This window comes from Copadichromis virginalis, linkage group LG18, assembly GCF_057382275.1.
Source record: "Copadichromis virginalis isolate Kocher_CV1m ecotype Utaka linkage group LG18, C_Virginalis_male_GT1.1, whole genome shotgun sequence".
Taxonomy (NCBI): domain Eukaryota; kingdom Metazoa; phylum Chordata; class Actinopteri; order Cichliformes; family Cichlidae; genus Copadichromis; species Copadichromis virginalis.
The window spans coordinates 24656534-24673788 of record NC_140635.1 but is presented as its reverse complement, the minus strand read 5'-3'; the positions used below and the strand labels follow the sequence as shown (position 1 = coordinate 24673788).

The 17255-nt window shown below is 41.1% G+C and overlaps 1 protein-coding gene across 4 annotated transcripts in view; it reads left to right on the top strand.

The window, feature by feature from the left end:
- Positions 1–17255, top strand: part of pde4ca (phosphodiesterase 4C, cAMP-specific a) — a 51943-nt gene that overhangs the window by 12464 nt on the left and 22224 nt on the right. The window contains exon 1 of one of the 4 annotated variants that reach the window (XM_085438607.1): positions 1986–3097. The exons of 1 other annotated variant lie outside the window; for it this stretch is intronic. In XM_085438607.1, the coding sequence (XP_085294733.1) occupies positions 3024–3097 (74 nt within the window). In that variant the 5' untranslated portion in view covers positions 1986–3023. Of the gene's footprint in view, positions 1–1985; positions 3098–11993; positions 12831–17255 lie in introns of those variants that run through there. 2 more of the 4 variants (XM_085438605.1, XM_085438606.1) reach the window with 2 other exon arrangements.

Below are 17255 nucleotides of genomic sequence, written 5' to 3'. Positions count from 1 at the left end.
TATTGCAGGATGACTGGCAAGCAGGAAGAATTAAACAAACTGGGGGTCCGGCGGAAAATTAATGTCGCAGGCCGCTCAAATATAGAACGTGCGCGCAAATTTATTTTCACTTTGTGTCTAAGTTGATGAAGTCTCTTTTTCCCCTTCAGAGACACCGAGTCAAAAGGATTTTTTTCCATGAAAAACTTTTAAACATTCAATAAACTTTTTTTTCAAGCCAGCTCTGTGATGACAGGTTTTTTTTTTCCATTCAGTGTTTCAGTCACGTTATATTAATGGAAATAAAAACTGTCCAGAAAACACGCAAATTGTTGCTTTATTTATTGGATGTATTCATTTCTCGAGCAGGAGTTTTTAAAATAAATAAAGCAGCGTTATCACTTGCAACTAAAGTGGTTTCAGTTTGCAGATCGTCGACTGTATTTCTTTTTAGAGAAGTGGCTGTGTAGACAGGTGACAAATTAAAGGGGAAAAAAACCAACAAACTAAATCCTAGCAAGGTGTTGTGCCACCATGATCTGCAAGAGCACTGTTCAAGTCTCTGGAACTGATCCCTCCTTCGGTGCTTTGTTTTGATGATAATACTGGAAAGCTTTGAACTTTCCCACAGGTGCTAAACTGCACAGATCCGGTGTGAAGGGAAAAGGATGTGATTGTTTTCATGCTCAATAAACCGTTCAGGGATCCCTCAAGCCCTGCAGATGAGAGCACTTTCATCATGGAAGAGATTACTCCTCTCAGAATACACATTTTCATTTGTCCCCCATTTATAGGTGATGATCCTGACTTATTTCTTTCAATTTGAGCCACTGAAGTAATAATCCTGGGTCACTACTTCCATTAAAACATGGGTACATTGTTTATTTAAACCTTGAGCTTCTGCATATGGGTCATCTGCTCAACCCAGTGAGCTGCGCTCGCAGCCTCGACAGAGGTGTATGTTAAAATAGCAGAAGAAAAACGTGTGGCGACGCTGAGGATCCTCAACATGCATTTCCCCTTCTCTTCCACTAGAGGACATTAAGTTGTGAGATGCGGGCAGAGAGCCTCTCCGGAGGATGCATTTGTGTTTCTCTGATGGATCTGAGTCGGGGAAAGAGACATTTCCTTTGCTGGAGTTCGACTCTGTGGGGACTCAAATATTTTTAGGGGGGAAATGAGATGAAAAATGTTTTTCTAGCCTGATGCTGTTGAGAAATGTTGTTACTGGATCAGAGAAATTTTCTTTTCTTTCTTTCCTTTCAGTCTTGGACTGATAAGTATTAAGAGTAATGGATGGATTACAAACAGTCTTAAGTTTATCGATGTTCCAGCAGAAGGTTTAGCAGCCTGTAGTTGTTTAAGTTTTGCATTTTGATTGTTTCTTTGTTTCTGAGAATTCTTCACTTCCAAGTCGCTTCTTAATTAATTAGTTATTGGAGTAATGACCCCAAAACTGTTTTCCTTCTCATTAGGAAATATTTCCTCTTTTACTAGAAAACTTCTCTGAAATATTTCCACAATTACATGTTTCACTGTACCCCCCCCCCCCCCCCAAAAAAAAATAAATAAATAAAATGAAATAAATAAAAAAAGATGGACTTATATTTATGATTTTAAAATCATAAAAGCTCAATATTGGAAAAGGAAACCCAATTTTTAGTTGTTGTTTTTTTTTTCACCAAAAGAAAAATGATGCACTCTTAAAATTCTTCTTTTTCACTTTAAAACATAAAAAAAATAAATTTTTAACACAAAGTACCTTTAATATTAGTCCACTTTCACAGGCAGTGACCATCATTGTCCACACCCTCTCTCTTTGTGCAAGTTGCTCTCACTCACTCTCTCCCTCTTTACCACACAGCACCCTACCCACCTCTCTCTCTCTCCCTCCCTCTCTCCCTCTCTCTCCCTCTCTCAGTGGAGACAGTGTTGTTGTTTGTTGTTTTAAGCCCCGGTTTGGTCCCACCACTCTCAGGAGAGAAGAGAAGAGAGAGCAGAAGTCTGTTATGGCCCGCTGACTGGGACTACATGGGACAGCCCACTCCAGGGAGCATCTGATGGGATTATAACACTCTTTCCAGCTTTTTTCTTTCTTCCTCCTGCTCAGAATAACTCTACTCATTCTGTTGGTAGTCCACTTTCACAGAGGCAAAACTGTGTTGAGGTTGTCGGACCTGACTTTTAAAGATAAAGAATACCTGGAGGTTGTTGGTGAGGAATTCGGCTTTGACAGTTAGAAGCTCACTTGGACGAATTCAAGCTTGGTGTTTCCTATTTAGGAGTATGAAAGAGAGAGAGAAAAAAATACAAGAGAAGCGTTTATCTTGACACATCTGTGGTGAGCCGAAAGGAGAACCAGTGAGGAATTAGTCCCAGATGAGCACTGACAGCTGACACCATCCTCAGTTTCATTAGATTTGTTTCGGCCCCATACTTTCACATACAGTGAGGCGATATGCTAACTCGCTGTGCGATAGGTCTTTAACAGCCAAGACTCTTTGCCTTTTTAGGCTGTTCACGTGCACACACTCTGAGTTGAACCTTTCTGATTTTCCTTCCAAACAAATGGACATATCCGTACAGCTGGGACCCAAACCAGAACAGCCAGTCAGTTTTTTCTTTCTTATGCACTTTGGTTCATGGATTTTGCACTGAGGTGGAAGTGAATCATTTCTAACAATTAGGTTTTATGTGATAAACGCAGACTCAACAGGCCTGGCTTATTGTTGCTCTCACTCCCATTCTTGCTCCTGTCAGGTGCAGCTGATGAGTTTTGCTGTTTTGCATGTTGCAGTTGTTTTGCATTCGTCCTTCTTGGATCTGTTTTTCCTGCTCCGTCCCGTCAAGGGAACCTGCCTCGTGATGCCATAACTTGTGACGGCAGTCGACATAAAGGAATTTGTGCAGACTCTCTTTCTGATTCCAGACAGTATGGGGGCTTTGCTCGAACGGCAGAAGTTATTTTTCTTTATTGACGCAGAAGCTGGTGCTTTGACGATTCTCTAAACTCAGGCAAACTTTTTTTTCAACCCGCCAATAAAATGATGAATAAGGATTCTCGCTTTTCAAGGAAGATGCACAGCAACTTCTCCACCCGCAGGCACTCATGCATTGGGTATGTATCCAGTTGTGCGTCAGGGGTACTGTGATTGCGATGATCTTTAGTGATGGGCAGTGTAGGCAACACGAGTTTGCAGACATTCAGGAAATATTGGAAGCTGGCTTGTTTCTGTTTCTGGCTGTATATAAATATAAAACACAAGCTGATGGGAAACAATTAGACACCTCGTCTCTGTCATCGCATCATATCGATTTGATCATCTGCTCATTCTTTGTTGTGTATTTTTTCCAGTAGTTGCCATAGTTCATGCTTTAAGGTAAAATGTATTTGACTCAGTGCATGTAATGCTGAATCTGCACCTGTGTGCTGTTTAAAACTCTGGATTAACTTAAATCCAGTCTAATGCCCGTTAAAACTAACGCAAGTGGTTGTGTGTGTGCCAGAGCCAGGGGCTGTTGCTGTTGGGGTGCAGGCCTTGGGTGGCATGCTGGATCAATGTCTATGTTCTCTGACGTCTCTCTTTGTCGTGGGACTCAAGCCAAGCTGTGCTGTCTGCGTTAGGCACGGTATCATCATCATGTGGTGCAGGACTTTTATGTTTTATAAGAGCAATGTCCATACGAGTGGCAGATGTGGGAGACAACATCTGTGTTTTTATGTAGTCCTTTAAATAATCTGTCAAATCTTACAGTACAATCGTGATAACTTACTGGGGAGACTGATGACGTGAACACCCGGCGTAATTGGAGATGTGCGTAATCAGGAAAAATGTCTGATCTACTAAATCTGTGAAAAAGACCACGGAGGACACTTTGTTTCAATTTACAGACATAAAAAACAAAAGAAAACAAAACAGAGATTTTAAATTGTTAAAATAAGAACTTTGATGCACACCGTGGGGAACCTGGGGACCTAAATGACTCCAGATGTAGTGGGGAGGGTTAATCTTCTTACTAAAAACACCCATTTTGGAGCTGTTGTGGATTCTTTTCTTTTTTTTTTACAGTGCAGTATGCATTGCAGCAAACTTTTCTGAACTCTGGGCATAAGGCATGTGCCTCCCGAGTGTCATCCAAACTCCTCCAGCTGTGAGCCTGTTTGGATCATATGAGGAGATCAAAGCAGGAGATTTAAGACCACAGCCAGAAATACAGAAGCACAGAAGGGAACAGAACAAGCCTCTATTCTCTTATTACCTGATTTGTACATTGAACTTTCTGATTGAAAAAAAAAAAGAAACCCTGAAAGCATTTAGGAAGTTTCTCTTTTTAAGCACAAGTAAAGACGGCGACAAGTTTATTTATTGTGCGATAATGAGAAGAAGCCATTGCGACAGGAGTAATAGTTCTGAAATTAATTTAGATAGATATTTGAAATCTTTAGGAAAAATAATATCTCTGCCCTCTTGCCCCACACACACACGCACGCACACACACACACACACACACACACACACACACACACACACACACACACACACGCACACACACACACAAACACAGACAAAGGAGTCTGTGTTATCCAAATGTGACCATCACAATAATGACACTCTCATCGTCTTTTGTACTGACAGTACCAGGACACTATTCATCTTCCCCCCCTCCACTTCACTCCTTATAACTTTCTCCACAACACACAACACATTTTTATGGCTTCTCTGGTCGTGTGTTGCATAAAAAAACCCTCATCATGTCGCTGCATTAAGCGAACATAGCCGGAGACGAGAGCTCTCAGACGGTATCATGAGCAGATAGTTTGAGGAGACGCCATTAATGTGAAGCAGGGAGTGATGGGGAGAGACATGGTGAGGTGAAAGTAAGAGATACAGCAGCAATGGCTGACCGAGTGGAAAAAGAAATAATCTAAAGAAATGGGGGGAAGGCACAGAAGAGAGGGTGGTGAAGGAGCGATAGGGTGCTTGGGTGGAGATAGGGCGGCTTTTAGCACAGATAACGAGTGCAGTAGTAGACTAAGAGAGACAGCAGGCTCCCAGGCTGAAAACACAATATAACGATACTCTGTAGACATGCTTAGAAATGTTGGAAAGAATAAAAAGGAAAACAAAAAGTGCCATGTAAGGTCACTCAACCAAAGGTTAACAGTGTCAATGTCAGAGGTCCCAATATAGCTGCTCGTCCCCCCTCCACAACAAACACACGCCCAGATTAGTCAATAGGGCCTGTGTGAAGCTGCTCTGTGCGTCACTGCTGTACTCCATATTTTCAGCATGACTGATTTCCCCAATCGCCTCCAGAGCCTCATCGATTCCCGAGCAGCGGCCTGGGACAGCACTAACGCTGCCGAAACTCAGCACCAGCTGCTCTACTGTATTCAGAGTGCGAGAGGACGTAACAGGCCTTTCTTTTATCCAAACTTCAGAGAGGATCATTCGGCAAACAAAAAAAACCCAATAAATAAATAAATATATAAAACAACTTACATGATTGTTTTCCAAGAGAAAGTTTAGATAATTACTGATGAATATTGGCATTTCTTAAAAAACCCCACAAACTTTTTTTCCCAACACAATCTGTGTGTCGACAATACCAGGCCGAATGGTTTGCTACCACTAGAGGGGGAAACCGACTAAGTTATACCGAGACGTGCTGCAGAACGAGCGAGAGTTCAGTGAACGACTGGGAGCTGTGTGCATTTGATGCATTATAACTGTGTTTATAGGCTTTTTTAGTTCCACTAAACAGACTCCATGTTGTGATTGTGTAGTGATGCTGTATTCACTACATTAGATTACGCATTGCTCTGTGTGACAAGCTTTTTGTCTTTCAAATTCACAATTTTACTAATTTGACTACTTTTATTTCTGAATCTCTAGATGAGTCGTTACACATCGAGGGCCATCGCTTTTATTCTTATTCAGTTTGAAGGTTTTAAGAGTCTAAAACACTGCCAGACAAAAAAAACAAAACTGATCCTCACACTTCACTTTTTACTAAATGGCTGCTTTCCAAACAAAGGTCAACTCTAACAGTGTAGTTACAGGATGATCGGCTGCATTTTTAGTTTCTAAAAAAAGTACATTTATTGTTCAGTGAGGTATTAATTTACTGTATGTATAACTAGTTTTTTCACAAACCTTACTGCAACAATTGTACCCACTACAAACATGGACGTATTTATTGAATATACGAGGGTCACATAGTCGGCCAGAGCGATGACACTATCCTTTCTGTCTGTTCAAAGAAGTTTAGCTACACATTTAACCCTTGAAATGTGATGTTATTATTATTAAGAAAAAGAAGTGCATTTCCAACAATATGTTTCAGCCTTTCCACGTCACATATAAATGCTGCTGTAGGAAATGAAAGAAATGTGTCAGCACGACTGTTTGGACTTAAACTGTAGGAAATAGATATGTAACTGTAGGAAATACATATGTAAAGTTACAGGAGAGAGTTCTGGTAACTCATTGGTTGACTGACTTGTAATTAGAAAACTAAGAAAAGGTCTGTATCAGCAGAAAATGCTATAAAACGTGTGAAAATACAGTAAAAGTCCACATGTTTAAGCCCTCGTTTACATTTCCTAAAGCCATGGAGTGTGCCAGATTTGAGTCTTTAATAGGCCAATTTTAATCCCCAGGGCTTAAGTTTGCCATCCCTCTCTTAGGGCGTATGCAAAGTCCCTTTTTTCTTATTTATTTATTTGTTTTTTGGCAGAAATAAGATTCTTTTTTTCATACATTTTCCTAATTTTTTTTATTCCATAATCACATCCTTGGTAAAGCAGTATTCACCTGAGTGTGCACACAAGCCCATGTGCTTATTAATGTGAGTTTTGTGTGTATGCATTTGTGGGTTTTTCATATGTGTGCGTGTCTTTGTTTGCGCAAGTTTGTCATCCACCCAATCCTCAAATAAAATGAGCCTCAAAAGCAAGCCGTCGTGCTAGCAGATGGCAGCCTAATGAATCATGAGGTGACACACTAGCCTTTACTACAGTACACGGTGTAGCATGACGTTGACATCACAGAGACGCCGAAAGTTAAATATAGGCCACAAGCAACAGCCAAAGCCTGACACCTGGTGCTGCTTCTTTGTTACATGCTCAATATTTTTGATGACATTTAGCCTGTGAAGAAATAAGTTGAACTGCCTGTTTTTTGGGAGGGGTTTTGTGTTTTTTGTGAGGAGGGGGTGGTGTCAGTTTTGCAGTTCAGGTAGCTGTGAAGATGTGTAATTGATACGTATTCAGCAGCATGTAATTCCTTTAAAGGAAGCAGTTAGTTTTGTGAATATTCCTTCCTGGTGATCCTGTTACATGCCGTGTGTGTATGTTTGTGTGCAGCTGCTTTAATAACACTGCTAAACTTTGCTGTGCCAATCTCAGTCAACACATTTAATTTACGACAAAAAAAAGTGTATAAAAGCTTAATTTAGAACATTTCCACTTGATTTGACATGAAGTCTGGGTGTGAAGGTGTGTTCACACCCAGATGTTCTGCACCGGCAAATTTAGGAGGACAGCATGTGACGTCTAACATCTGTGTGATGCGATCAGTGCAGTTTACTTACAGAGCATTTCCTTGCTTCTACAGCGCAAGATATAGAAGAACAAACTGTTTGCAACCATCTGTTTTAATTTTGTTGGAATGAGATCATGATAAGCATTGAGCAATGAGAGGGCATTACTTAATTGCTTTTAACTCTTTTTTTGGAAGCAGTGTGGCTTCCACACATACCCACATATTCAATTTGAAGGTCATTTTTCACTTGATTGAAGCTTCTATCTAGGACTAGATGTTATGCAGGTGTGTAGATTTGTCATCTCTGGATGACAAAGGCAAATAAAATGTACATCTTTTGGAGAACTGTGTCCTACATATTCTGCAATTTAAATATGTCCTTTTTTGCATTTTTTTAAAATAAATATTTTGGGTTTTTTTTGCATTCATTTAAACATCTGGTTAGTTTTAGCTACTTTTACAAATCAGAGACGGTGTGTTCGCTGACAGTCGGCTACTTTGACACACAGTACTCCTCGATGACTTCAAAACAGCTCGTTATTCAAGAATGTTAACCATTCGTTCGTGCGTCCAACACATGATGTCACGAGGCTTGCTTTGCAAATAGTGGACTATTAAATCCACCACTGAAAGTTCAGCCAGAATCTACCATTTTGTGAGTTCCAAAAGTGACCTTGTAACATCGATTCGGCCTTGGCATCCAAGCGCTTCGGAGCTCGACTCTCTTAAGTGGGGAAGTGAAGACACTGAGCAGAACCAAACATTTAATGTCTGTCTTTCTTCAGACATCAAGTCTCTTCCACCACCAGTGACGCAGATTCATGAAACACTCTGAAATCCTCTGGTATGCTGCCAACCAGCAAGTGTGTGTGTGTGTCTGTGTATTCATGTCCACTCTAGATTACAAAGAACAATGCTCTTGCACCGTGTTGTATAAGCACTTTCAATTCTTCTAACTGCACATGAAAACAATTTTCCTGTCATGAAAACGTGTCAGAAAGTGCAGAGCCTGTAAAGTTTAATTCATAGCACAGTCTCATCCCGCTTGCATCAGGACACTGTTCATCCCACAGGGGATCGAGTCTTCCCTTTCATAAGCCTGGCTTGGACGCTAGTACAATATTTGTAATGTATAAATTCACAAAGGATATTTGTGAATACAAGCAGGAAACTAGACTTAGATTTGGTGACTCCTTCATCAAATAATGATGGATCTGATTCTAATACTCTTCCACAGTCGTTCCTGCTCACGGCTAAATTTGAATTCACCGTAGTCGGTGTGATTGGATTTATAAGCTGTGACCGTTCCTAGTTCAGTCTCGCCGCAGCTGTAATGCAAAGCAGTATTGTATGTCTGTTCAGATTGTGGTTACGATTGGTCCTTTTTGTGTGCACCTCTTCAGATTTCCTTAAATGGAAGTTTTTCTTGACTACCGCAGACACAGAACCTTTGTATTATAGTAAAGGGTCATATCAAATACTTTGACTGCATGAGCAAACACTGCAGTTGTAATTTGTCTGTGCTGTGTGTGTGTCTCAACCAATGGAAATATAAAGTTGTAATATAAAACCAAGGCGTATGAAAAAAAAAAAAATGAAACGACCTTTCTTCATTTAGGGTAATAAGATTTTCATATGTATGTAGCAGAGCAGTGGTCCTGTGATGTGTTTTAAACCCTCTGGCCTCTGAAAGGAGCCTGGTTCATATTAAAGGAAACTATTGAGTCTATATTGTGATACTTTTATTTCCTTGCATTTTCTTTTCCATTCTCACCTATTGTCTCCGTGCTAACGGTTGTGAATTCCATGATGATGAAGTGATGCTATTGATTGATTTGCCAATTTAATTGAAGCATATCATAGCGCAGAATGAAGCACAACGCCATTTATGGGCATGTGTTTTGTGTAGCTTGACAGTAAGTCGTCATTCCTCGGGTCATTCTATGTCTGCTGGGCTTTTCGCTCGTCCTGGTTGTAGCTATGAGTTTTTTTTGCTCACGATTCTTGCGTTTTAAACAACAAAGTTATAGGCACACAAACACATTTCTGATTTCTAGCTAGCAGCAGGTGGTTTTGCAAAGATTCAAGTAGCTTGAAGATGTTATCAGCAATGTCTGTTATCACACTTTTTAATAGCTCCCGTTGGCTTGTTTTAAATTTAAATATTGACAAAAAAAAAAGATTGACATAATTTCATTAACATGAATTCATCCTAATCTTAAAATAGCTTCTTTTGGTCATTTAGCTTACGTGCTTTCATTGAACGTAACAATGCAGTGCTGTCTCGTGCAACACCGACCGTGGTTATTCAACTTTAAAATTTCATAAACAGAATGAGCAAGTGACCAATAGTGTAAACTAACCTCTTCTAAGGCTGGGGGCTACACAGTGGGGAAATGTTACACAGGTGCGTATGCAACAAGCATATACATGGTGTGCAGCATTGTGAAAAGGGAGGGGTGATGATTTGGGCTCATTTTGCAGACCTGGGCACTTTGCAATCACTGAGGCAACCATGAATTCCTCGATATAAGTATTCTAGACTCAAATGTGATGCCATCTCTCTGTGAGCTCAAGCTTAGCTGAATTGGGTTCCACAACAGGACAATAATCCAGGGCACAAGTGGTAAATCTACAACAGAATGATTTAAAGAGAAAAGAGTTGAGGTGGACCTCAACTGGATTAAAATGCTGTGGTGGGATCTTAAGTGAGTTGTGCAAACCTCCTTGAACTGAAACAGCAAAGAAAAGTGGGTCAAATTGTTGGTGTGGAGGAATTTGATGAAGTCATATAGAAAGCAGTTACCTCAAATTATTGCAGATAAATGTGATGCTGAATCATGGGGTGTACAAAGTTTTTAAGAGGAGTGCATAGATTCCTGTGAAGACTTCATTTTTCACATGAGTGCTGCAAACAGTACAGTTTAATAGTATTAATACTACAAGCATATAGTTAATGATGAGCTCCTTGGTTTACAAATAACATGGATATGCTAAGAACTGCAGTTTGTGCCAGAGCAGATTAGAGGCTGATCGATTTATCAGCGGAACGACGTTATCAGCAAATATTCTCTATTTGTTTATCTATTTTTTATTTATTATGGCTCATAAATGCAAATGTAATGATTTATGGTATGACGATAACATCTTACGAGTGTTCATATTCTCTAGTTTGTCCACCAGAGGGCACTCTGCAAAATTCCGTGTTGGCACCAACCTGCTGATCCAAGCAGAGTCGGCAGAACATAAATGAGTAAATGAAAAAGTACACAAAACAACTCTGCTTTTGTTTTTTATGTCTGAAAAAACAGAAAATATCAGCGGATATATTGAAATATCAGATATTTAAATCACCAAATATCTGTATTGGTCCTAAATATCTTGTATCTGTTAGGCAGAGCAGATACACATGTTGTCCATGAATTGCTTCTACTTCTTTGCTTGCAGTTTTAGTTAGTTTAAAAAAATATATACTTATTAAAAAACACCACAGTTCATATCTTTAGGCTGCAATGTCCTATAGTCCAGCTTTAGCACCTGGTCAGTGGATACTATTACAATTAAAACTGATATTCAGTACCAAATGCTCTCTAAATTGTAACAAGGAATTATCAAATTATTAAAAATTTTACAAAGCTGTTTGTCCTCAGTGAAAAACAACCACATTTAATCTGTCTCTGTCTGTAAAATAGCTGCCTCGTGTCTCATTTTGCCGATTTCTTGTTAAATATTCTTCTATGAAAGATTTCGTTTGGAGACAGAAAGTTAACCTAAGCTAAGGTTTCATATTTACTTTTCACATTTATGCTCTTCAAATACACAATCTGTTTAGGTCATGGGTGACCTTGCGTGTGCCTAAGCCTGTGCATGAGTACATATTGTGTGTGTGTGTGTGTGTGTGCTTGTGTGTGTGTTCTTCGTTCTCAGCAGTCCGTGTCCCAAGAGCTACTTATTGTAATACCGTATCACACTCATCCTGCCATCAATCTCTTTACCTAACACATACATGGCCTCCCCAACACACACACACACACACACACACACACACACACACACACACACACACACACACACACACACACACTGTGCCCAACGAGAGAGTGCGATCCTGCAGTGGTATTAAGATTGTGTAAGAGAGAGAGCAGGAAGGGGTTAAAATGTCTATAACATTTAGGGAAGGCAGGGACTGTGCTGGCTCTTCTCCCGCCCCTTTTCTCAGCTCTGACCTCACTCTGAAACTTGCTCCCCTTTAAGTCTAATGCATACACACACACGCAGGCACGCATGCACACACACACACACACACACACACACACACCTAGAGACACTTGTTGAGTCACATGCCTGCATACACACTTGTTCAGCAGTGCACACGCTCACCAACACACACATTTACACAACCAGCTTGTACAGCTCTGTGCACATTCTGTGGCACGTCTGAACAAAAAGTACACACACACACACACACGCAGATGACAGGACTACTGTGACAGACTGGAGCAGGAGAGCAAGTTTGTCCAGGGAAAGGAAATAAGTCTGTTTGTTCGGTGATTAAAGGTGTAGCAGCCAAAGGGGGTAGGAGGAAGCACAGGGAGAGAAACAGAAGACGAGTGTGTGAGAGAGAGAGCAGACAGACAGAAAGGGAGAGGGGGAAGAGGGCAACAGTGTGGCGTTACATTTAGACCCAGAGCAAAGACAAGATGTACATGGGGGACCGATTAATGGAGCTCTGCTGAGAGTGATGAAAAGCTTTTTCTACAGCCTGCAAGGCAGACAGACGTGCAGCTGGGAGAGTGCAGCCTGGAGGAATTCAGGTGATCAGGACAGATTACATTCAAAAATTTATACGTATCATCCCAGAGAAAGCAAATCTTCACCAGAATACAGGAGCGACAGCTTCGCCCGGGGCGGCAGATTCCATCGTGCCATTCATCCTGGCACTCCTCTGGAGCCGCTGGTCATAGTGCTGGTGTCCACTCCTGCCAGAGGTAATGCCACCTCCCGGGAAGCCGTGGAGAGCTGGACAGCCTGATCGAGCGAGACAGACGAGGAAGCGGGACGGACTTTACAGAGATGAGAGCGGCCACAAGCTGAGGAGAACCAAGAGAGGGAGACAAGCGGAGTCGCTAAGAAGAGGAGGGTGAGGACGAGTTACAGAGAGTAGGCTAAAGAAAAGATGAGTGTGCCAACGAACTGTGGGTTCTTTTACTCTGTGGAACGGAGTATCACAGTGCGGAGTGGGAACATATGGGGATCACCGTGTGCTGTCAACAGGCCTATTGACATCATGCAGAAACGCAGGCGGTAATTAAGAGCTATGTTATTTACTCTCGGTGCTTTTGTCTTCGTTTTTTTTCACGTCTTCTTTCATCTCTTAAACACACAGACATACACAGCAAACGTGTCATTATGCAGATGTGCATGAAGTTGTGGAGCATGGGTCTACTGGTAAAACTGGCTTTTATTGAAACCAAAGTTTATTTCCAAGTACCTAAAACACTGCATCGCTCGTAGGGTATCACTGTCTATTTTTTTCTTTTAGATCCTTATAGTTCAAACAGGAACATACAGGAGTGACTCTAATGGGATTAAAAAACAAACCTCTTTTTTTGTACTGTATATCTGAATATGGAAGTGTTTAGACTTCAAACTATTTTTATCAGCTGCAATATTCACAAAAACATTTTTTCTTTATCAGTTGTTTTGGTCCAAATCAGCATTTCCTTAAATATATATATTGTTTTAATCACATTTCCTCTTCAGCCACTTTCAGGCATTGTTCCAGATGAGAATAGTGCCCGCTGTCGTGTCTTTTTTTTCATTATGAAGACATCTTGCAGCTTTCAACAAGAGTCAAACTAAGAGAGGGGAAAGGGCTTGTGAAAGTATTAGCTTTTGGATCATTTGAATATTGCAGTATATCCTGGTTGGGGGGGAAAAAAAACAAAAATTCTGGTTGCTGTCCAGATATTTTTTAAATTCATAATTACCACCGTGGCTTATCCAAGAAGGTTTTATAATGTGTTAGGCAGAAAGCAGTACACAAGTCCAACTGTAATTTCAAATGTGTGTGAGAGATTTAATGCAGACTATACAGTGATGGAGTAGTGAAGTGGAGCAATTATGTAACAGGTTTAATACCTTTACAACAAAAATGGTAAAATCGGAGAAAACACATCCACACACTCTTCATCATTTGGATTTCACTGCTTTACCGAATACCTGCTGCCCTTCAGAGATGCTGATTTTACATGGTGGCTTACTTAATTCATGATTTTTGCTGCTGTAGCAGTGAGCCGGCCTGTTTCTGTTACACATTAACAAAGTTTTCATGTGAAGGAAAACGTCAGGATGTTTTTTCTGTGTGTCTCGCACATCAGTTTAAGAAATCCTGTTTCGTAACGCAATACTTTTTTCTCATTAAAGCTTATCTATCTGACATGCAGCTTGAATGCTGCTGTCCTTCTCATAGGAAAAATTCCCGCAGAACTTTTGTAATTTCACACATAATCCTCAGTGCCAGCAGGGAGGCTCTGAAGGAGGACTCGGAGATAAAGCCGTGTTTACATTACTGTCCTCTGTCCTGTTTCTCAGGCTGGGTCTTTGTTTATCAGATGTAACGCAGAACATTTGTGAGCAGTGGTGCTTTTAACGGTCAGTTGCCCCATATGATTTCATTGCTCTTGGGGACCCGTGCCAGGAAAAGCAACTGACTTCTACTCTTAAACAAGCAAAATTACCTAAAAATGTCAAACTGTGGAGACACTGGACGTTTGCTCATTACGTTGCTGCTCGAATTACTTCCACCCGTGGATCTAAAAAGGTCAGAGCTTTACGAGCAGCAGTCTTTGCTGGAGTAGATCTGTAAATGTGCTCAAAGAGGGGAATCAGAAACCGGGAGGTAGAGATCTTTATTTGGATTGAGTTATTTTATCTGGGAGGTTGTGCTGGTGATGCTGATGGAAGAACTGACTCTTGCTGGAGCCCGAGTTCCAATAAATGGCCTGTTTTCTTTCAGTAATTTGTTACAGGAAGTCCAAGCAGATTAGAAACACATGAGATTATCAGAGACAGCCTTATGAAGTATATGCATTTATTTTATAATCAGTAGTATAAACCATTTTTATGCTCTTTATATCTTTTTTCATACCTCCCCTCTTTTTTTTTATCCTCCCTTTTGTTATTTCTTAGCCAGTCCACATAAAGTAGATCACAGCTGATATCTATGGAGCCAGTGCAGACACTCTGATGTCAGCCTCGGCTCCTTTTGTCTATAAAATATAGTCATGCATGAGTAGATTCCCACATAGGCATGAGATGAACTGACAAATTAAACCTGCATGGGGAGGAAGGATATAAATCTGCAGCGTTTGACATCAGACACCAAACTTAGAGCGTCTCATGTGGCCGCAGTGCGTGATTTAAAGGCCAATTATCTCACTTAACTGCAGAAGAAAACATGAAAGTAGGCCTTCGACTTAGATGGATATGTGTTGAGGTTATGCATGTTTTTACATGTCTGTGAGCGCAGCAGATAGAAGGGTTGGTGCTTTTATGCATGCCATGCTATTTTCTTTAAGTTGGTGGGTGAGTGCTGACGATATTTTTGCGTCCGGTGGTGGTTACTGGTTTCTCCTTTCAACTGTTTTAAACTTTGCTGAAACGTGGATAGAGAAATTCCCACGCAATTCATGGGACAGTCGCAGCTCATCGGCGTGTAAAGCTTTTTTAATTTGAATGTTGTGGAAGTAATATTCGCCTTAAGGTATTAAAATAGCCTGTTAGGCACGTCTACTTTAATTATATTTGCTTCTATTTTGCTGAGAACAGCATGATTTTGGAGAGGGGGCCACAATAGCTGTAATGGTTAGCACCAACACCTCACATCAAGAAGTTCCTGTGTTTGAATCCACCTGGCTGGCTTCCTCCCACGGTCCAGAACTTCCATGTTAGCTTAACTGGTGATTCCAAAGTGGCTGTAGGTGTGAGTGGTTGTCTGTCCCTCTTTGTTAGCCCTGCAACAGATCGACGACATGTCCAGAGAGTACCGCGCCTCTTGCTCTGTGATAGCTGAGATAGGCTCCAGCCCCACGCTGACCCTGAGTTGAAGTGGAAAAAGATGGAAGAATTGGGTGAATTTATAAAAATATTAAGACCAAATATAAAAACTGGCAGACAGAGACAGCAACAAACTATTTTAATAATACAGAATTTCATCTTCAACCTTTCAGCATGCTGGGGCCCAGCTGGGAGCTTCACTTTTACTCCCTAGTCAAACTTAAAGCCAAACAGTTTTGGAGCTCGCATGCAAGTCAAGCTATAGTAAAAATAAATGCAACACTGTGGTAACTGTAGTTGCATTGTATGGCATGGTAACAATATTTCTGAGTCGGTAAAAGTGGTTTGACTTCATCCCTTATTATGGAAAAATAGATGATGGTGGTAATTCTATTGCAGTGGGTCACAGTTAGTACATTTTTACATTCATGGTGATCTCAGGGTGAATCCCTCACAGCAAACTTTAAAAGCAAACTTTTAAACTGACCAGCGGAAATACCTGCAAAGTTAATCGTCCTCAGCAGGACGTTTATGGCTCTTTTTCTTTGTACCTCTCGTGGGTAAAAGGTTTACGTTGTTATTTTCTGCATAACAAATCACAGAGCCCGCTCTTGTTGTCGGGTCGACAATTAAAAGCTGGGTGATTAGCTCCATCGATTCGAGCCGTTTCTCTTCTCCCCCTCTCTCGAGCCCATTTGCAGGCAGCTGTGTGTCCACAGGCTGTTGATCTAGTTGACCTCAGCCGTGTCAGCAGAGGGCTGCGCGCAAAATTAACAGTGACACGGAATATCATGCAGGTTTGACAGTGATGGAAGGGATGGAAAAATCCTAAAGATTATTTCTAAATAAACCACTGATGGCAAATACAAGTGTGGGCTTTGTTAGGTGTTTGGGAGTTATGCTCAGGGTAATTTAATATAAATTAAGTGCGTTACAATGCTGACAGTTTTGGCAGTAAAGCTGAGCTTTAGACGTGCGTTTTTAGAAACCCAACACTCTCCCCTGTCAGTTCAACCTGGGAGGAGAGGAGGAGGAAAGAGAAATCTTCATCTGCCTAATTTATCAACGTCTCTAAGTGTGACTGTTGGATCCACTCTAACGCTTTAGATGCCAACTCCTGTTAAGTAGTTTCTAGATAGATGTTTCTTGTTACTGCTTCATTTACGTACACAGACTCTTGTCTTTGAGATAATCGCACAACACTTGTGCCGGGGTCAAATATTATCTGACTTTGCCAGGTCACTGCGGGCTTGATAAATGAATCCAAGCTTTCAGTCGCCGTGCTCATTTGCAGAAGTGATTAACTCATCTTGTGCCCGCTACGCTTCATAACTCTCACAGGTCCTGGCGAAGTAGAGGAGGTTTCTCAGCCAAAAGCCACTTTGTCGTAATAAATGTCTCCTGAAAGTCTTTCCAAAGCATTTCTTAATTCATCAACGCTTCCTAGTCATGGTGTGGCCCACGGGGGAGTGAAGTGACATGGACCATCTGTCTCAGACGGAGGCAGCAGGTCCGCTGATGGGTTGCAGGCCCGAGGCGCACAGACGAGCATGGCTGTGAAACCGCTCTCTTACCTGTGTTTTTAAATGGACACGTGAGTTGAAGACTACTTTGTTTCAGTAGCCGGTGATGACCTCACAGGAAGAGTCATCATGCAAAGGTTACTTATAT